At 35.6% G+C, this 22,879-nt stretch overlaps 1 protein-coding gene across 2 annotated transcripts in view; it reads right to left on the reverse strand.

Moving 5' to 3' along the window:
* The window catches only part of STS (steroid sulfatase), a 110,082-nt gene that overhangs the window by 82,201 nt on the left and 5,002 nt on the right, over positions 1–22,879 (reverse strand). The window contains exons 1-4 of one of the 2 annotated variants that reach the window (XM_069875377.1): positions 12,696–12,715; positions 7,849–8,001; positions 6,039–6,160; positions 3,339–3,461 (exon numbers count right to left, since the gene is read on the reverse strand). In XM_069875377.1, coding sequence (XP_069731478.1) covers positions 3,339–3,461; positions 6,039–6,160; positions 7,849–7,994 — 391 coding nt within the window. In that variant the 5' untranslated portion in view covers positions 7,995–8,001; positions 12,696–12,715. Of the gene's footprint in view, positions 1–3,338; positions 3,462–6,038; positions 6,161–7,848; positions 8,002–12,695; positions 12,716–22,879 lie in introns of those variants that run through there. The other variant, XM_069875368.1, reaches the window with a different exon arrangement.

Below are 22,879 nucleotides of genomic sequence, written 5' to 3' on the forward strand. Positions count from 1 at the left end.
TTTTTGCTGTTACTTGTTAATCTCAAAGCACCTATAATTCAGGAAAAAATATGAAAAAGAAACAAAGACAAATTAAATATACTTTCAAGGTTACTTATCATGATATAAAGAAGTTTGTTTGAACTGGATCTTGATAAAACTAGACATTGCAAGCCTGGACAGAAGAATATTGCAACAACAAATTAGGGCAGGGTAAAATATAGGACCTATTTTTATCAAAAGGATTTCAGCAAGCACAACAAATTGTTCAATGTCAGGATGAACTTGGGCCTCAAAAAAAGATTTGTTGAGAAGCAACTTAAGTCAAATAAAGCAGAGAGCAGGTTAGCTGGGGAAAGCAACAGAAGAACTGGTTCAAATTATGTCAGCAACTGTGATGGAAAGATACAATTGCCATTCTCAAATAGATAATGAGGTAGAGGGTTTTGATAGGTCCTGTGCTACTCTGAAAAAGCAAGTGATGACTGGTTCTAAAATACATGCTTCGTTTCATTCCTTGTGACAACAACCCCTGCCTTGATCTCATGTTTCAACTGATGTATGTGCTCTGGGGCCCTTCTGAAACTGAGAAAAGGGCAAAATGCTCTCACCTCTTTGCCAAGTGGAGCTTCATAGTATGGATACTTCACATAACCTTTGTGTGCATTTCAGTAGATTCTGCCAAGCTTTTGAGTGAATTTTATGCTGTTAATTGCAAATTATGAGTACCACCGCTTCAGCCACAATTAAGATTTCTGCAGACTGAAAGTAACACAACAAAAGGGAACTCGAAATGAGAGGCAAGTCCTATTCAACCACACAACTTCAATTGGAACTCAGGTTTTCAGAACCCAGAATGCTGGAGAGGCTGTAAAAATCCATGTCACCCCTCTACTCTTGCAAGATGCAAACAGAAATATTTAATGTTCTTGACAAAATATATGAAGTACATACCAGTAGTAATATAAAATATATACGCATATATTACTCATGTACTCAGATTTTAAACTGTTCTGCTAATAACTATTCTATTAATCCTTCTCCATAGACTCAGCCAATCTTGTACTGGACACATCACAATGTATCCACATATTAAAACACCTCATTCTGGAGGAAAGATGGAAGTCCAAGTTTAGCCATTAGTATTTTAAACATTAGAGACAAGCTACATAAGTGAATTTTAAACTTCTCAGAATGCTAGACAACACACAGGATAACAATAATGAGAACCTGACATTTACTCAACTGGAATTGAGTAGAGCAGTAGTTAAAATAATGCCCATCTACTTTCAGTGGAATTTTTGCTTTATGCAAAGCTGTTTACTACAAAACATGAAGATTTCTTGCTAATGTCCCGGATCCCTAACTGATGCAGTATTATATATATGCAATGCATCTGCCTTTTTTGACGGAACTTGGTTTGTTGCAGATCATCTGACTATGTTCTTCCTGACAGATCTATTAGATGTCACCTACTTGAAGTCACAGGGTAAAAACAATGAGGTAAAAAAGTGTATATACATAAAGTAGATTTATAGCTAAAATATATTTAGGGACACATCAAGCAAGAGGAAGCATGTATTCAGAGGAGGGAAAAAATTTAATATAAAAAACCAAAACAGAATGCATTCAGGGAAGAAAAAAATTGTCCTTAAAGAGTAAAGGGGAAAGAAACTTGGCAAAAAAAGAAGTGACAGTACAGGCTAGAGGAACTGAAAGGCTTCAAATTACGCTTATGCCAATCCATCACTGGTGCAGGATTTGACAATTAATTGTTTGGGAACTGCTGAGTTAGATTGAACTAAGGAAAGACTCCCTGACCTAGACCAATATGATGTGATAAGAATACCAGCAGAGGCAGAAAATGGGTCGGCTGGGAATCACAGTCTGCCTATCTAGTCTTCAAATCTACATAATTTTTCTTTTTGTCATTTACATATGCTGTATCTTTAATTTTATTGCACTTCTTGATTTTTGGAAGCCTTCATTATACTCTAAGGATATGGAAATATTACATCTTATGGTTTCATAGCTATCATTCAGACCACTTGGAAGAATTGTTCATTAAGCATCATGGAGACAAGTTCTGGAGATCTAAGTGGCAAGCTGTCATGTTGCAGTGAAAGCAGTTAAAAAAAGAACATTAACTAGGTCAGCCTTAGAAAATGAGTTGTATCATAATGGTTGTTACAAACAGGAAAATTATTTTTTTTCACTCTTTATTTCAATATGGAGCAATAGGAATTAACTCTACAATGATCACGACAAATTACAACTGGCTTTTCTGCACTATGGTTCAAATACACCTTCAATAAATGTAATTCTGCTAGGATTTTCAGATTTTCTGTTTTGAATCTGTCAGGACATCAACGCAATTCATAAGACTGTGGTATAGCTGACAAGGATTTTTAGTTAGGAACACAGGCACGGTTATCTATATAATACAGATATTTTTTGAACATTGTTGTGAATTGTTAGCCTTGCTAAACATGCTGATTTTTTAAACAAAAATTACTCCCAAAATTTAAAAATTTAAAAAGCAAATTGGCTACATCCATCACCTAAATTAATGTAGTAACATTCCAATATGATGTTCTCTAAACAACTAATTCCTTGCAATTCCAGTAGAGAAATACATTATGTAATACAATCTGTATTTCCTAAAAATCTAGAATCTAAGCAGTGTAGAACAAGTCAGTGCCACATTAGGAAAAAAAATGAATTATTTAAATCTTATACCTTTACGATATTCATTCCAATTCTGTTTAATATTCATCTAATGGGATTCCTTTTACCCATCACTGCATATTTATGCTGCAGTTAGTTGTTCAAAGTATCTTTATAATGAGAGAGAAACACATTTTTATATTAAACATCTACCACAGGGTAAGATATATTTCCTAGAAATGCCCATTTCTGTCTGATGACTAAGAAGAGAAAACAGATGGTTAGTCAGGTACTACATTATCTACTTTATGGATACTTGAAAACTGGTGAAATGAATCCTACCACTGTGCTGACTTGTCTCCTGTGATTGATACCTCATTGTCTCTTTTGTAATCTAACTCCTATTTACACCAAAAACTTTTCAAGAGCTTAAATAATTTTCAATTTGTTCATCGTGTTTCTTCATTTCCTTGCACAATGAGACTATAACCACACAAGTAAATTAGACACACTTACCTGATTAGTGTTTCACATATGCAACGGAATGTACTCAGCTTTGTGCAAGAAAAATAAACTTATAACACTGCAGGGAAAAAACCCTTAAAGCAGACCCTTAATAGCCTACATGGAAAGTTAATATTCTTTCGACTGAAATGCATGAAAAATAGTGCTGTGTATGTATGTAATTTTACCTATTAGAGCTGTTGCATAACCTTTCTGCTTTAGGAGTCTGGAAAAAGTTATTTCTTCAGAAGGAAGTCCCCCAGAAGAGGCAGAAAATAAGAAGACACCAACTCGTGAGAATGAAGCCATTCCTAAATACAATGAAAATTGGAAAATAGAGAGAAAATAATTTTCATTCATTCTTTCTGCATGCACTTTTTTACTTTATGTGTTATGACTTCAATGACATACTACCACCAGATGCTAAATGTTGCAAGTGGCAGATACAATCTGAGCAGGTTTTTTTTCTTCATTGAACCCAGATACTGAAAAGTGGAGAAAACTTCTCTGCTTATAACCGTGCAGCCAGCCATCACATAAAAAGCTGAAGCCACTACCGTAGGTATAACATATCTGTAAGAAGTTGAGCTTGCATAATTTATTTTTCTTGTACATGAGGGAGGAATGGGGCTGAGGACTAAGCAAGGTCACCCCAAATTCTATGCTCAGAATTTCCTCTTTACTTATATGTGGTTTTCTGCAAGCTTATAAGGTTATTTGAAAGGCAGTTAAAATAAGGTAGTCTTAAAGCTGGGCATGTAAATATAATGAGGTCAAAAAAGAGTAACAGACAGTCTGACCCTGGAAATAGAGTGGCTAGAGGACTCAGCTTTGACAGGAGAGGATCAGTGCTCCAATAGCATGATGACACATGATTCAGTGTGCACAGAATGCCTTAAAGCAACATCAGGTATCAACTAACAAGACAACATTTTATAAAAGCCACAATAATTTCTACATACTGAGAGTCTGAGGAACACAAACTCAAGCTTATAAACTACTCTCAGGATGAGGAACTTGAGAGCTTAGACTCATGAAAATTAGATCACTAGGATTCCAGATGAGAGCTGGCTCTGAGTATAGAAAGATAGAACACAGAATATCTATGCAAATTTGTGCAGATTTATCTCCAGGAATTCTGAATTATTCAACTGGATGACTGCAGTGCCAAAGTTACATGACTGATGTAGACAACCGGAATCTTCCCTCAGGTATCCCTTGCAGTAAGATTTAAAAAAAAAAACCACAGAAAAAACTTGTTTGACTGGTTTATTAAAGAGAGCTCAACCTACCCTTCAAATGTTGACTTCATTTTTTTGCTCCAGCAGTTTTATTGATCAACAGTTTAGGTATTTTTAGTCATCTATATATATATACAGTTTATTTATTATATATTTATATTTATGTACTTTTATCTCTTGTAACTGAAATCAGTGCAATTCCCTTAAGTTACCAGAATGAAAGGGTATTTTATATCATTCTTGCCTTTCTCAGAGATTGTATCTCATCAAATACTGCATTTTAGAATATTTTTCTTCAGCTCTATTAGCAGGAGTTTTAAATTTCTTATATTTTTTCCACATTACGGTTCTAATGTCTTCTAAAATAATCTTTTACTAGTTCTTCACTGATGTTTGGAAGTAGCCCATATTTAGAAATTTTGTAGTTTAATTAAGACAAAGTTCAAATTTTACATCTACATGAAAATGATTAGGTATGTTTGAGAGCAGAGTAGTTAAGCAAAAGCCTGTTCAAATGCAAATTTTTCAGAAATAAGAAAAAGGATCATAATGGAAAGTGACCTGTGACTTTACCTACAGTAAATATTAGTAGCAATATAGTTGTAACAGGTATATAAAATTTTCCTTTGCGGTTGAATGTAATGGAAAATTTAGCAAGTTATATTAGCTGGCACTTTTGCAGAAGCTTGTTACTTGATTTGAATGCGCACGAATGTATCAAGTAGGCTCCAGAGTCTTGCTTTGCTTTCATTCCCAGAAGCAAGGACAGGATGTTTTATCACTAATGAACAAGTGATCTGATTAATGTATAATGATCCTTGCTAAAAATGATGTTCAGGGAATGTTAAAGTTGCATGGCTAAGCACTGAGGGGCTCAGTCTCAGCACACTAAAATAAATAAAGTGGAGCTTCAGTGACTCAAATGGGCTTTGGATCAGGTACTTTAAGGGAAGTTACAAAACGCATGTATTCATAGGATGCTTAATACTGTGCATGGGGAGATTTGGAACAAAAATACTTAGAAAGAAAAGAGATTTTTTGCTTTCTTCTTCCCATTTTTAAGGACTGCTAGAAAACCTTAATGAGCTCTCCCCTGTCCCGTACCTCTGTCCCCTTTGCCTCTTTACCCCACCCCAAATAAATAATAATTTGTCTTAATGAAAAGATCCCGTATAAACACAAACATCTGAGCAGAAGGATTTACACAGGATTCCTCCATTGTGTCTTTCTAGATGCATCTCAACACTGAGGCCGCCCACCAACAACCTGTGAACAGCCCCAATCCACCTGGGGAGGCAGGCAAAGAGCCCAGGGTCATTTAGACAGTGAAAGAAGTCAATGGTATTTATCTGCTCCTTACACTAAATAACTAGAGTCACATTTTTTTTTCTTAGTATTTAAAAAAACATTCTTTTTCTCAATAAAAAAGCTTTATTGTTGTGTTAATTCAACTCAGATGTGAAAATTTCCCATAAATATGGAAGATTTAAAATGTTGACCAACTCTGTTGAGCTTGATTAGTAATTGAAATAAGAACTTAACCCAATAAAGACACATATCAAGAAAGGTCAGAGGAAAAAAAACATGTACAGTTTAAGGTAAAAAAAATTATGATATTTATATATAAATATAATAGTGGGATTTTACCTGATCTAATAGGATATCGTCCTGTCAGGAAAGCTGCCCTGCTTGGAGTACAAACTGTGGATGCTGCTATATGCTGAGTAAGTTTCACTCCTTCCTCTGCTAGCCTGTCAATATTAGGGGTTCTATAAAAACATAAACAGGAAAAAAAATAATACAAAAGGATGATTGTTTAGAAACAAGCATGGTGTAATCAAGCCATCAAAGGCAAAAACTATCAGTAAAATCAAATTAAGACTTACTACATGCAAATTATCAAAATCACGGTGGTGTTGCAATTCTAAGTACTATTGTGTCAAATATTTTTATATTAGGTGTCATCATTGAACTGAGACATTTTAACATTGTGCCAAAAATCTTTTTCCTCACTTCCACCTACTCTTCATGGCCAGTACTAAACTGTGACACATGGACGTATTAAATTTCAACCCTTTTTAATGACAACCTTGTCCCAGAACTGTAATTTTGCTACTTACACAGCCTTTCTCCTTCAACAATGGGGAGAGGAAAGACTAGAGAAATGTTGTGCTTTCTTACTCCCTACTTGGTGTCATTTCTGTCTTTCTCCAGTAAAAGCTTTGGAGTAGGGTGTAACATGTGGTAGTATCACTTATTACAGGAGATTCAAATTTATGAGACTGTTTCAGGCTCTATATTAATGATGTGTTTGTTACCTGTCTGACATGACTATATCTGCAATATTAGACCCAGGAGCACAGCAAAGTTTCCATATTTGCATGGAAAACTTGTTTGTGACCTGGCTTATCATGCAGATAAAAGTCAGTTTCTGCAGGAAAAAAAAATCCTGTGCCCTTGGTTCTACAGAAAAAAAGCTAGGAATACAGACTGGTCAGGAACTGCAGCATGCTCTGGTAGGTTCCTGACCATGACTTGAAGGGATACTAGTGTTCCCATCATCTGAGTCTGAATAGACAGAAACATTAATTCTCTAGCAGACTTCTTTTGTATCTATAAAATCACCTATAGATAACAAGCAGTGCCATGAAATTTCTTCATATTCCAAAGTTCTAATTCTGAATTCTCAAGAGAACACAGGTCTTGGAACAGTTTTTGTCCTTGTGGGACAAACACTGGTATGCACATCTTTCCAGCTTAAAACTAGAAGCTGTAACTTGAATTCTCTTTTTTCTGGAGTTTGAGTTATGAGAAGCTTTTTCTTATAACTGACAGCAAGACATGAGTACAACCTTTGACAGGACAGTGCTTCTAGCCTGAAAGTTTTATTTAACTTGATCAAAGACTCTGCACCACTAAAACACAATGACTAGGTAAAACTGTTTACCCAACAGTCATACCTAAGATTGTAGCAAGGATCATACTGGGGAACACTGCTACACTACTCAGGTCTATTAACATTTGTTTTAATTAATTTATTGACTACAGTATGATGATAAATGGAGGAAAAAAATGAACACTTTATTTCCAATTGTTTAGTAGCAAGCTTATCTCAAAGTACAAGAGCTTCAAATTATGATTAATGCATAGTTTTTTCATATGTATTTTAAAACAAAATTATCGGTTATACATTGATTCTGTAGACCTACCTTTATGTAGCTGGCTGCTCAATTCTCTTTTTATGATGCAGCTTTTCAGTGGGATAAATAGATCAAATAAGTTTTCTTTTCTTATTAAGAAAAGAAAACAAAGATCAGGTATTCTGCTCTCTGTAAAAGTTACTAACTTTGGCTACTTATACAGAACCTAATCAAATCTTCACATGTTTTGGGGCTTTAAACAAATCCATAGAAAAACTAGATATAAACCTATGACTCCTCCAAATGTATCATCATACCTTAAAGTTCTGTTTCCGTAACATCCCAGGTCTCCAATACCAAGATCATCAGCCATCAGTAAAACAAAATTGGGATTTGAAGCACTGTATGTTTTGACACTGTTTACGGCACACTGGCATATTATTAGAAAAAAGAAGAGTCTCATCTTCTTCCTAGTCTGTAAGAACAGGTAGAAAACATAATAGACAGACTTCTTTTATAATCTGACTGTTACTCTAGTTTAGCTCTTCTATTGTCCTGGATTGTATAGTAGTATATAGCTAATTTTTCCTTCTACCTCTTTACACACGTGAACCTTTCAAATAATGACGAAAAAAGCACTAGTTACAACCTCAGTAACAATACTTTTAAATAAACACAGGCACTATAAAGCAATAAATCTTGACAGCAAATATGACTTTTAGTTTTAAGGTAGAAATCTGCTTTGAGGAACACAGGAACTGAAATAATTTATGACCAAGATTTCCAAGGTTCATAGCAGAAGTTCAGTAATTCCACTACTGAAGTAAATGACTGAATTTCTCTTCAATGAGTTAAAAAAAATCAACCTTGATTTTCATGATGAGAATAAGTATTAAGGAAAAGGGCATGAACAGATGCATTACCAGATTATTGAAAGGAATGTTTAAGAAAAAGCTCTTCACAAACATTTTCAATATCAGGGTCTATAGCAAAATTATGTTCAAATATTTGATATCATATCACAACGTTCAATTAACAATGCTCATGCTATATCCAACTTAAAACACGAAGAATGTATTGCACATAATACTACATTTATGCTTTTATAATACAAGTGTGGTCTATTTGCAGATGTGCTATGAATGTTATTATACCTAAAAAGGGACATGTCATATCACTGTTTTAAACTGCATTGACTATGCTCTGGCTGAAACTTAAGAAAAGAATAGAAACTCTCTTTCTTTTACCTCTAGTAATACTGCCATCTTTTCTGGTTACAGGCAGCCTTTTTCAAATGCAGATGAAGCATGAGTCACACCTGCACTGGATTACACTGGGAAAAGTAAGAAAGCAGAGGAAATGAAGACCTGATCAAAATTTGAAAGTGAAAGAGTAGGAAAAGGAACTAGAAACAAGAACTTCAAGAGAGAATTGGGACAGCAGGTCAAGAAAGGAAAAACTTGTAAATCAGTGAGCTACGGTAGATAAAAGTAACCGGAGAGAAGGTAAAGAAGCCAGAACTGGAAGAGTTGGTACAAAGAGACTAGACATCAAGGGAGATAGCTTCATAAATCAGTGAGGTGCGGTAGGTGAAATTATCTGTAGAGAAGATGAAGTAGTCAGAACTAACTTGAATAAAGAGCAAGAAGGGAAGCTTGAGACCCGTCTGGAACGAGAATTGCAAGTCAAAATGAGAAATGTTAGTGGGTTTAAGAAGCTGGAAGGGATAGTACAACAGTAGATAGGAGAACAAATTGAGGAAAGAGGTGGGAGAAGCAGAAGTATGTGTGATGAAAAAAACTTAGGATCTATGATTAAGGCAGATGAAGAGAACTCATTGGAAAGAGCCTGGGCAGACAAGACTTGGGATGGACACAAGTGAGAAGAGAATAGAATAGTGGGGATCAACCAATACAGGCCAGGACTTCTGATTCCCAACCTTCAATAATGCAGTTCTGTCAGAGAAAGTATAGGTGAAAAGTAGGTTTTAACTCTTAGTTTTTGTTCACATACAGCTAAAACACCAGTAAGTAAATTAACTGACTTTCACTGCTTAATGTATTCTTTATTACCCATTGACCTCATTTTGATCAGCTAGCAACATCTAAAGATCCCAGTCTTATCACTGCGGCAACAGACATCACCTGGTTTACTCCACAGGAAGCTATCTACTTCATTTCACATGGAAAATACATACGCAAACTTTAGGATGAAAATATAAACTCTGTTTGGCAGAATGCATCTAACCAACCCTTCATCAAATTACCATACTAATGAAGCTGTGCAGCACCTGTCACAGTGAAGACTTCTAATCTGCACAGTAGATTTACCTTTTTTCCCTGAAAGGATTAACAAGCATGATTGCTTTCCCACATGTTGCAAGAGAAGAACTAACAGGCCCATCCCATAGGATAGGAACAACCTGCTGACAGATCTTATGATTCTACTCCGCTGTTCAGACTGTGATAGTCTCAAAGCTCCTGGTTAACAGGTATGTCGAAAAGCATGACATGCATACTTGCAGGACCTGCACTTTTATTTCATAAAACTACCAAGCACCCCCAGTTTTGCTGTAGGCATCACAATGCCTGAATAAAACCTGCAAATAGATAGTCCTGCCATTAATAGGAAAAAAACCCAAACAAACAAACCCAAACAAAACCCACAAAACATCATTTTAAAGGAACAAAACTAGCTGGTTTTGCAAACTTTACAAACACCAATTCCAAGGTTTAATTCAATTGGTACAAACAAAACATCCTGTGTTTTAATTAGAAAGTATGGATATGCAGAGAGTAGTCTTTTTGAATGCGTAGGGGATCTTATCCACTAACAAACAGAACAAGTTAATTTTCCTTTTTTCTGAGCAAAGTAACTGCTGGATACCAGAGCAATAGAGGTATTTTATTTTACAGAATGAAAGAAATCTAAAAAATGAGTGAAATAGCTGAGAAATTAACTGGCTGCAATTTATCTGAATTTTAAAGCGATTTCATATCTGTGTAGACACATCAGCAGAAAAAAAACCCTATTCATCAAAATACCTAAGACAATTAACCACCTTCATCCAACTTTAAAAGGTACACATTATACAGCCTCTTCATGTAATATTTTAAATAAACTTACACAGCAAAGTTAACACTATATGCACTCAATATCAACTCCACCTGATATCATCTCCCTGAAATGAAATCAACAAAGAAACAGGAAAATAAAAATAATCCAAAGAACCCCGATTTCTCTGTGTACTCTTTCTGCAACAGACTTATACACATCTTAAAGGAATATGCTTGGAAAGCAAGAAAAATTGTATGGATGAAATTGAGTGGAATGGACAACAGCAAAGAAATTCAGTGGAGTAAAAAGGGATGGGCATGATAAGAATGAAGCTCTGAGAATGTTGAGGCTCATGTGTCACATTAGTTTTATTTTAATGGTAAAAAGACAGGCATGTGCAGACCTAACGAGAATGATTACACCAAATCAGATGAAGCTTCTACTTAGCCTAGTATTTGGTCTCCAAGAGCAGCCAAACCAAATGCTTAAGGAAAGAGTGTAAGAAATTTGGCAAGTACATTCTTTTACTCGTTCATTGTCCCAGCTTTTGGCAGTTAGGGTATTTTGGACAGCAAAGCACTGTACTGAACAGCTCCTTGTGGATATTTTTACCTTCAAGAATTCGTTTTAGTCTATTTTGAACAAATTAAATTTTGTTTCACTTTGTTTTGGTTGGGTTTTTTTTGCTTTGAAACAATTTGATTTGCTTTATTCTACAACATACTTTAGGTGTTCCTGCAATAGGCTTCAGCTTTGAAGGTCTATATTTCAGATTCAGGTGGCAACAATTTTCCTCAATTGCATGCAGGACACAAGTGCAATTTTTAACCTCTGCTTAACTTCCTCTGTGATATAATAGAACTAATAGTACCTTATTTCTTCCCAAGGTGGCTGCTACACTGAACAGATTTAAGAGGTGCTTGATTTCCTACAACAGGAGATACATAAAAAGTTGAATTTCATACATGATATTTTAAACTACAATACTTTAATCATTGTATATGAACCTATACACATGCACACATACATAGCTGTGTTGATACACTGATCTACACATGTATGTGGTTGCATATACACTCATATCCTATGGATGGAAATAAATAATAGATATAATCCACTACTTGATATTTCATACGGATTAATAAAAAAATTCTTTACAGTTTTAGTTGTCCTCATTAAAAAATGTTGGCAGATCACACAGACACCAAGGAGTTGTCCTTTTTCCAACCCCCACTCTCAGGATAGTTGGCTCAAGACATAGCTAGCTGTTTCATCCTTACCCTGATCATCTTTACCCTGATTATGACAGATACATGCATCTCTTACAAGAACAATGATATGAAACTCTTTCAAATCTCTCTTCCCAACTGAATCACCCCAGCACGTTTATTCAGTTTAAGTGATTTATCTCTGACCTACTCTTTTAATGTAAAAGAAACCTTTGAGAAAGTGCTTAGTATATGTTATCCTTGAAGATACAGTATTTTCTGATTAAAAAAGCAAATATATTCACCTCATTAAAAAATGCTGTGCTAACTTTAAGCAGTATGCAAAAAAAAAAATCTACCTTGCTTAACTGCCAGAAATCCAAAAATTTTCCCTAAGAATCATAGAAATCACACTGTAAACAAACTAGAAGACAACCCTGCCCTCTCCATAAGATTCAGCACACAGAAAATTCTGCAGCTTCATGAGAAACAAAAAAATGAGTTTTCAAATTGTAACAAATGGCAATGTTATATACTATTAATAATTTTTGGGCATCAGCTTAAGATTTGTTCAAGTCTCTAAATTAATTCCTCTCTTACAAAGTCAGTCATATCTACTGCATCTTTTATGTCACATGACTGCGAAAAGAGAAATAAAATCATGATTTAGGCCTGCTCCTAATGCTAATTCATTTAGACAAATGAACATCACTTTGCATTTGCAACAAGCTAAAACCATGCAAAAAGTCAGTTATGACATCCTAATTGATAGATTACTGGTAATTCCATCTCAGTAATATGATTGCTTCTAATATTTGGGGGTTTTAAGTGTAAACTCATTATTTTCTAATGCTGCTTTTTCAATATTTTGGTTTTTCTCCCCCTCCCTGGTGACATACCTTCTCACAATCCTCTCTAGCCCTCAGAGCAAGAGGTACTTCTTTTTCTTCAGGTCTAGGCCACAAATGGTCTGGTCCAGTTCTTCAGGTCTGGTCAGAAATGGCATTCCCCAGGGCTTGGTGCTGGGTCCAGTCTTGTTCAATATCCTTATCAGTGACCTAGATGAGCGAATCGAGTGCACCCTTAGCAAGTTTGCAGACAACACTAAGCTGAGAGGAACTGTTGATCTGCTGGAGGGTAGGGAGGGTCTACAGAGGGATCTCAACAGGCTGGACCACTGGGCTGAGACCAATGGCATGAGGTTTAACAAGGCTAAATACCGGGTCCTGCACTTGGAAGACAAAAACCCCGTGCAGGGCTACAGGCTTGGGGAAGAGCAGCTGGAAAGCTGCCTGGAGGAGAAAGACCTGGGAGTGTTGGTTGACAGCCAGCTGAATATGAGCCAGCAGTGTGCCCAGGTGGCCAAGAAGGCTAACGTCATATTGGCTTGTATCAGGAACAGCACAGCCAGCAGGACGAGGGAAGTGATTCTCCCCCTGTACTTAGCACTAGTGAGGCTGCACCTCGACTACTGTGTTCACTACAAGAAATACATTGAGGTCCTGGAGTGTATCCGGAGAAGAGTGACGGAGCTGGTGAAGGGGCTGGAGAATAAGTCTTATGAGGAACGGCTGAAAGAATGGGGGTTGTGTAGCGTAGAGAAGAGGAGGCTGAGGGGAGACCTTATTACTCTCTACAAATATCTAAAAAGAGGTTGTAAAGAGGTGGGTGTTGGTCTCTTCTTCCCAGTGATAGGTGATAGGACAAGAGGCAACGGCCTTAAGATATGCGAGGGGGAGCTAACATTGGACATTAGGAAAAATTTCTTCACTGAAAGGCTGCCCAGGGAGGTGGTTGAGTCACCATCCCTGAGGGTGTTTAAAAGGTGGGTAGATGAGGTGCTTGGGGATATGGTTTAGCAGAGAACAGATTCGGTTGGAACTGATGATCTCAAAGGTCATTTTCAACCTAATGATTCTATGATTCTGAGTTTGATGCACTTATTACTCGGTGGGCTTTTTTTTCCAGAAAAGCTTAAGTGCCACAGGAATCTTCTGCCCTACCTATCAGTTAGGCAATCCAGATTCAGTGCCAGATTAGGATGACTGACTGTTTTCCCAGACTGGAACTGATCTGAATTCAGCCCTCACATCATGTAGTCAAAGAGGGTTGGTCTGTCTGCATCTGTTAACTGATACCTGCATCTGTGAAAAAGAAGAAATGTTTTTCTGAAAAGTGCCATTAGATTTCAATATGCAACTTCAGGTAAATATGTACAAAAATGAAAATTTGTACTTAATTTATTCAAAGATGTCTCATTGTTAAAACAGAAATTTCACTTAACATGAGCTGGGAAAAACACTAGAACAAATAAATATGTTTCTTGTTGATGCATGATTAATTATTGGGTCTGAATCAAATAGAGATGAAGTCACAGCCTACATCAGATATAACTTCAATTTAGGTATCTAATTACATATAATATTGAACTGAGACAACCCGAGGAAAATGTGAAACCCATCTCTTTCCCCTGAGTTAGGTCTTTTGGAAGTCTCTCAAGATAAAAGCTTTCAATTTTATAACATAATATTTCTCTATCAAAAAACATTTCTCTAGTCAAAGTAGTTTACCAGAGAATTGCAGTGAAATGGCCAGTTAATTTTTTTTTTCCTACATAAAGCTAGAAAGTAGCACATCAATAAAATGTTATATAATTTCCAAGAGGATGTTTCATTTAAAGAAAAAGGAAGTTGCATTTGCATAATCAATTCATCCTCAAAACGTGAGATTACTATATTTAAAACAGCTCTATTGTTATTTATACTTGCATTATGATAGCATTCAAGGGCTTTCAATACAGCTGATTGTACCAGGTACAAAAATTGAGAAAAGGCTGAATTCAACTAATATTTTACTCATGTAGAAGTTAAATGCCTAAATGGCCCATATGAACTAGGCACTGATGCTGCAAACGAATTCATCTCAATTTGTTGATCTTAAAGTTATGTATTTAATTATCTAGGCTTCCTCTCTAATTAACTGGAAGAGATAGGCACCTTAAGAAGCTGACTCATCTCTTCTTAAGACTTGTATAATGAAATGTTGGAAGCGCTGCTTATGATGTTTTTCCACAGACCAGTAAAAGAGCCTAAACACCTAGTTTAGACTATATGTATGACAAATAAATTTATTCATTTCATATGTATAGTCTAAAGTAGACTATATTTAGACTATATAAATGAAATGAATAAAGTTATTTGAAAGAAATCCCACGTTGATGGTAGGTTGCCTGTGTGCACTCGGCATAAAATATGAAAAAACAACTGTGGAATATTCAATTAATACAACGGGCTCTACCAACATTACTAGTTTCGCTCAAAGGGGAGCATGTAAATATTTTTCCTTTCCAGATTTTACAGGAATCTGATGAATATTCCATCTCAAATATTTCATTGTCATTACTTTCAAACAAAAGATAGAAGCAACTACATCCAACAGCAAGTATTATTTCACAGGAAGATTGGTAATTCTCTGATTGAAGTCAGCTATAGTCAACTCTGTATTTAGGTTACAATCACGTCTGATTAGACAAATAAACTTTATCTCTGACTGAGTTCTACAGAATAGAGATTACATTCTCCACTGTTTCGCAAGCCAGATGATATTTCAAGGAAGGCGTTGTCAGAGTTGACCAACCAATAGACTATGAGCTCAGCTTGACTGTGGTTCACAGCCTGCTCCCTGCTGCCCTCTTGCCTAAAGTCTACACACACAAGACAAGCAACATAGCTTGCGGCTGACTGGTCATTAATAGATCCTATCACCTTCTTTTATGAAGTCCTTGTCACAGAAGAAAAAACACTTTTACTCCTGACATATGAAAAGAATCAGTCTGTTAATTTGCATGGGCACTCTCAAGCAATTCACAAGGACAGCATATATTTTGGTCATGTCATTGGAATGCACCTACTCACATGCTCACTTGTCACACATGTTCCCCTGACCCTCATCACACCACAGGGGACATGCTCATTCTCATCATGGGACAGTGATGTACATGTTTGTCCTATCACATCAGGGGCAGGAGAAGAGAGAGGAATGATACACTTATCATATGATTTAGATATACTCAGATCATTTGATGGAGAACGGGGTACTGCAAGCACCCTTCTTGTTTATCCACAAGGAGCTGTTCAGTTTGTCCCATTGCAGAGACTGAGTGTATTAGAAGGTACGTAAACAAACTGAGAGGAAATGGTTCTGTCTGAACTATTACTTACATCCAAGCTTTTCACTCTCTCCAGAAACGCTATTTGAAAGAATATGTATTAGCAAAAGCATCAGAGTGTAATAAAATAACACGTCTTCCATGTTTATCAAAACAAAGTATCATCTGTATCTGCATTCAGATGTTTGTAATTCTTTTGACAAAATTATTTCTAGGGGGAAAAAAGATAAATTTTAAAGCAAAAAGATTTTTTTAAGTTACAATTAAAAAATGAATTTGTTCTTTACTTTTACACCTAAAAAACCAGTCTGTTTAGTGTTTACAAGGTGAAAACAAACCACTTTGTTGTTCTTTCGGGTAGGAGATATTTTTACTGTGTTATTTTAAACAAGTTAAAAGATCACCCCCAAACGCCCCATTTTTTCTAAGACTTAATGCAAAACTAGAACAAAGTGAGTAAAATCATCCATTAATAATTTTTATTTTGCCCCAACTAAAATGGCAGAAAAAAAGCTTCAGAAATACGTACTATATATAAAATAGTAAGATTGTATGCCATTTTCTAACCAGCTCTAATGCAAAGATACTCCACTAGCATTCATCAGTGTAAACACAAAAACTATAAAATAGTTTTAAAATCAAATACTATTATTGGGAAACAGATTTGGCTATAAAAGATATGGATTATGAAATTAGGAGGTTTTACAAACCAGGAAAATATTTACTCTGGAAAGAATATTCGTACAACTACTGAAAGCAGGATTATAAGCTGCATAGTGGTTATACAGCTGCCCAATTGCAAACCATAAAGATCAGAATCTTAGAAAAAATGTGCAAGCCAAAGGGTAAAAATAGTTACAAAATAAGTCAACTTTAGCCAACTTTTCATCTCAATTCCAAAGATTTAATAAATTACTTATTTCAGTAGTTATACAATACAATAGTCGACTCGATCCTCCATCAAATTAAAAAAAGAAAAACCAAACCCAACAATCGCGAATATACATAGGTTTGTGAAATATTTAAGGGACAGAATTTAAACAATTTAGGATTAGACAATTAGAAAGAACATCTTAAAAGGAAGAATAGTTGAAATAGCAAATAATTCTAAGACTAAAAATATCTCCCTAGAATAATAAAAAAAGGCTAAGCAAGACCTTAGAATCTAATGGGTAAAAAAGTATCTTGAATAAATAGAGTAGAAATGCATATATTGTATTATGGCAATACAGGAAAAACAACAACTTAAGCCACAGGTTACTCAGGTTCCTTATGCCTTGTGTGATCAGAAAATTCTCGCTCTTTCCCTCTCCTCCCCTTTCTTTCCTCTAGTTCTTTCTTTCTCTCTTTTGTAGGGACTCCAGGAATTGTGTAAATTCTTTCTGTTAAATTAGAACACCATCTCCTCCCACATAGGAGCTGAAAGGCAAAATCCTGACATGACAAAATTAATGAAAATTATCACTAGCACAAGACTATAGTTATTCACTTCATTTTCACCTTATTTTGTATGACATTTCAAGAGCATAAATAAATATTAAAAAAAAAGCTTTTATTCAAAAAAAAGCTTTTTCCCCATTTTCTTGCAGCATGCATTTTCTTGAGGTACACCAGCATTAACATCCTTTTAGCATTTGAACAATTTCTCAATAATAGCTTTAGGGGTCTCATTATCTTTTGGCCTGGACCAGAATATGCCGCAAGTATGTTTGAAGAGAATGACAAGTTTTTTTCAATCATATCAGAATGTCTTCAAATAAGTTATCAAGAAAGGACGTTTTCCTTTGCTCTGTGCCTTAAGGTATGACACTAGCTGATGTTTTGAAAGGATAGATTCTGTTCGTCAGTAAAAAAGAATGTATTACTCCCTCTGACCAACCTGCATTTTTCAGGAATAATACTTCATTGCTGTTATTAGACAACTGCTATAATAGACAACATATCCAGTTGTCTACTATAATAACTTATATGAACTGGAGACATGACACTTCTTATGTAGCTAAAAGTAACTTCTGTAGATGACAAATCTATGTCAACAGCTTCTAATTTTCTTCATCGTAGTTGCCAGTGCTGTCAGCAGGTCAGCAGCGCAGAATATAAAGATTACCAAAAAAGTAAAAAAGAGGGGAAAAAAAAAAAAGAAAAATAACATATAGCAAAGTACCCTTCTGGTTTACTGACTTTGACCTCTAATAAATTTTGTAACACTAGGGATTGCTGCAGAAAGCATATTTGCATAAAATACCACATAGCACCAGTCTGGCTGGTTTAATGCAACGTCAGAGGAAAACAGGTCTGTCTGAACTCTGTGGCCAAAGATTACAACTATGGCTAATCAACCCATTTTTTAGCATGGAAGAAAAAAGATGAAGACATTTTTACACCATTACCTTTTAATTTAAAATTTTGCCCAGGATGCAAAAGAAGACCCAATATCACTATGACTGTGAACTTCAAACGTTCATGGTCACAGCCCAGAGTGCATAACCATAACTCTTGTTAAGCATTCAACAATCCATCTCGAATGTCATCTTCCTCCTATCCCTCTTCTCACTCTAATTTTGTTTAATTCCTTCTCATCATCAAACATCCTCTCATACAACCAAGAAGACACCCCACAAAAAACATCTGCAATTATAATCTTTATAAACAATGCCCTACTGTATTCCAAACCCCTTCCTACTCAAGGATCCCTTATTAAATGTGCCAACGCTCTAAATTCAGACCGAATACTTCTTGCATGCAGCTCCTTGTCTCCTCCAGTTCTGCTTGTCCAGGTACTGCTATTATCACTATCACTCTACCATTACTATTTTTGATGCTGTGGCGTCTCTCTGCTTGCCTCCTCCATGACTTCTCACCTCACAACATACGCTCTTCCACCAGCCACTACTATACCTGTACAGTGCTCCCTGTGGTGACTGTGGCTCTCCTGGTATTAAAGCAGCATTTGATGCTGGTCTGGCAGGGACTTAACACCTAGATATAAGTATGCACTTACGAATCTCCACCTACAGAGAACCTAAGGGCAGAAGCAAAATATAAGTTTGTGTGAAAACAGGTTGTATGGAATCCATACTATTAATGCATCACTGCAAAACCACATAGCAAGCAGTATGCATGGCCAGATTCTGTTCAACACTTGTTTTGGTTAAACAGGCTTCTCCTCTTTCATCTTCCACCTTCTCGTATGAGTATGGAAGCCCAAATGTAGTCTTTTTGTCTAAGCCTGGCAGAAACAACCTATCCAGAGTGATGATTTTTTCTTACTTTTTCTGTATTATTCCTTGCCATCCTCTCCACCTCAGTGATTCCTCTTATAGATAGACCCCTCTCCGTAGCTGTGTTTATCCCCAGTTAGCAGGTTGGATGCATATGAGATTACAAAGGAAGAGATGAGATTTATTTAATATCACTTAAAAATCTACAGTTGAGTCTTACAGGCTTCCACCTTTGAATAAAATGGATTTTGCTAGATGGCATACACTGCACACAAACCAGAGTCACTTCAAAACTGCATGCTTATTTCAGAACCTAGCCCTCTCCAGAACTATTTAACAATTCATTTCTATTTGAATCCTGAAACAAAGTCCATAACAGAAACTAGATACACTTTTAACATTACTTTTTAAACAACTAGAGCTTAAGTGTAAGAGAAAAAAACACTATTGCATAGCTGGAAAATGTTCTAGTTCACAAGCACCCTGCTTTCTTTTTCATCCAAAATGCTTTCACAATGCAAGTAAAGTTTATATTCTTTTTAACCCATTGTAGGGAATGTTCCACTCCATTGCAATACATAATAATGAAGTGCATTTTCTAACAAAATAATTTGCCACTATAGTTGATAGTGTCTTACAAACAAAATTAGATGGTATTAGCATCCTCATTTTTTTCTTATATAAAATATATTTCATTAAATTAATAAGGAAAAGTCAAAACTACATATTTATTACTTCTCATAATTGCTAAATTCCTGCCATGAAGAATTTGCTTTGAGCTGTGAAAGAATATGAACTCCAATTATACATCACCTCAGAATTTAAAATGAAACTACATATAAATGACAGCTTTTGGTGCAGAAAGGGCATTTTACCTTGCAGCGTGGAACTGTGTCAGTGTGTGCTTATCGGTAATGGGTACAAAGTCCAGTCACGCGAACTGAAATAGAAGGGTGGAGAGGAAGAAAGAAGAGCAAAGCTGAAAGAGGCAATTCTTATTATACAGCACTGACACTATTGCTTGGTAAGACACTAGTTCGCTAGCAGGAAGCAATCTCAACATGTTTTAAACATGCCAAAACTCTTGTTTTAGTTTCTTGCTAAAGGTCTCGTATTAGGCTTTTAAATGCTAGTGACTTCACACTACATTTCCGTAAAAAAAGAGCAGTGCCAGAATCTCAGCTACACGCCTGCCTTCAGTACACACAGTAAGCATTCCTGTAGAGTATCTATACAGCAACTTCTGAGAAACTGCACTAAAACACCTTTTAAAGGATAATTTCAGATCAGTGTTTTTCAAACTTCTCCACTGGAGGCACAGAACTATTTAGAGATTCTCTCTACATAAACTCTGTACACTGTAGCCCATCCTGGTTTGCTTACTATGCATTCTCTTAGAAACTATTTGTGCTTCCAGAAAATTACTGTTCCCAGGAAGTTCAAGGACTCTAGTATGAAAAATTATTCATTAAACTTTGAAAAGTGCCAGCTAGATTACATTTTATCCTCCCAACTCCACCCCAATTTATGTATTTTTTCACAAAGAAACTTAATCAGAAAGAGAAAGATGCACGTCCAAAGACGTTTGACAACCAGTGCTAATAAAACTTAACAGAACTTAACCTTTACATTCTAAATATAAAATTTTACTTTTCTTCCAGGCAAAACACTGAAGCTAACAAAGACTAGGAAAAATAAAATTGATCTTTCTGAACAGCCGTCTAAATGCAAAGTTCAAATTATATTTAAAGGAATCAGTACAGCTTTTTTTGAGCTTTCCTCCTGCATTTTTCCTCCCACTGCTTTAAAATAACATTGTACTGAAACAACTTTGAAACAATTTTAAATTTACCAACCTTTTCTGTGTCTAAAATTCAAATAGGAAATACTAGCTCTACCTTAAACCTTTGAAAAACTCTGCACCTACTGTCTTAACATTACTGAAAGCATTAACAAGTGAAAATAAAGACAATTTAAAAAAAAATCTTGTCAACCTCCCTAAAGTAACCAGCTAGTTTTTAATCTTTGATTAATCATATTTTTAAACAAATCATATTTTATAATGTACTGAGAACAACTCCTTCATAGACATAGAAACAGTATAAGACAGAACAGATTAGATCGGCAAAATACAAGAATGTACTTCACCAAGTTTCTTACTACATGCACTGCAACTCTTCACAGCTGTATGATAACTATTTATTACAAAAAAATCATTCAACCAAACACATATTAAGGAAACACTAATTCAAAAACTTGTGATCTTGTAAATGAGAAGAAAGTAGTGATAAAAGAAAGATATACATGCCAAAGTACAAACAGATTGAATAAAGATCAGGCTTGTCTGTGCTAATTAGTGTGACAATGCAAGGTATTTGATGCAGGGTAACAAAATGCAGCATTAAAAAATCTATTCATTTTAATTAAAACAGTATGCAAAAAATTGTGATGAGTTAATAAGTGAAAAAAACAAACATCCTCCCACTCTCCAATCTCAATCTGAGCATTGAACAAACACTAAACAGAGGGTTTTTCATTGTTTGGGTTTCTTCTCCGTGTTTGATTAGAAATCACTAAATGGTGCTAAAGGGATAGTTACTCAATGACTTCAAAAAGTCAGTAGGGCTGAAAAGCAAAATGGTAATAGGTAGGCTGCATTTAAGCTATGGTTACTAGGGTACTAGTTACCCAGTAGTGTATACTCAAACGACAAGGAACAGGTCTACCCTGTTCAACGGCTTATATTGTCTGTTCTCATCCATAGGCATTTTTTGTGGGTTTGTTGTCTCCCCTACACACACGGACATAAACACAAAGTCCAAATTTGTCTTTTCTTTCATCATTTGTTAGAAAAATTGGTTTTCAAGAAACTTTGGTCTTCTGCTCACAAGGTGGGAGACTGTCTTCTCATTTATAGATGAAAATTCATATCCATAAGAGTTCAACTCATCAAATTGGTAAAAGAAATTACTTTTTAAATAGTGCTTGGGAAGAAAGGAAGTATGACTAGATTTATTGGAATTCAGTGGAAAGGCAGACCTGCGGTGAAGCATACCATTTGTTTCAGCTAACCAAAACATTTCTGTGAAAGCTTTAAAAGCTTAGGATCAAACTTAATCGCACCACAAATTATTAATTTACCAAATATAGTAATATATCTTTGTAAAACCAAAACATGATAAAGAACAATGCTGTCTTAGACTGGCTGTGTGTTGGTGCACACCAAAATGCTTACGCTTCCACACAAATCCACTGACACAAACTTGCATTTAACAGGGATTCAAATGAAATACACCAATAAGAGAGCTAAAAATCAAACAATGGATATTTTTAAACTTCTTCTATCATAGCAAAACCCAAGGAACTGAGCTAATTTCAGAAAATATTTTTGAAATCCATACATATGCAGAATTAAAAGATACAGCTCTGCCCTTCCTAGGGACGTTGTACCTACAAATTGGATTAATGGATGCTAGGGGTTATTTATTTTGCAACAAATCTTTAGTTAAAAAAGATGTTTAAACCTTATTCAGTCTTTAGCTCAGTCCAAAAACCACAGTGATTAGTTTCACTCTAAAAATTCTGCAGCCATGGAGTTAAGAGAATAATTATATAAACTCCTGAAATCTGTGGACTGCAAAGGACTTTGTGCAGCTCTGAGGAAGTCTCTGTGACTCTTATGTATGGAACTCAG

This window comes from Phaenicophaeus curvirostris, chromosome 1 (assembly GCF_032191515.1).
Source record: "Phaenicophaeus curvirostris isolate KB17595 chromosome 1, BPBGC_Pcur_1.0, whole genome shotgun sequence".
NCBI classification, from domain to species: domain Eukaryota; kingdom Metazoa; phylum Chordata; class Aves; order Cuculiformes; family Cuculidae; genus Phaenicophaeus; species Phaenicophaeus curvirostris.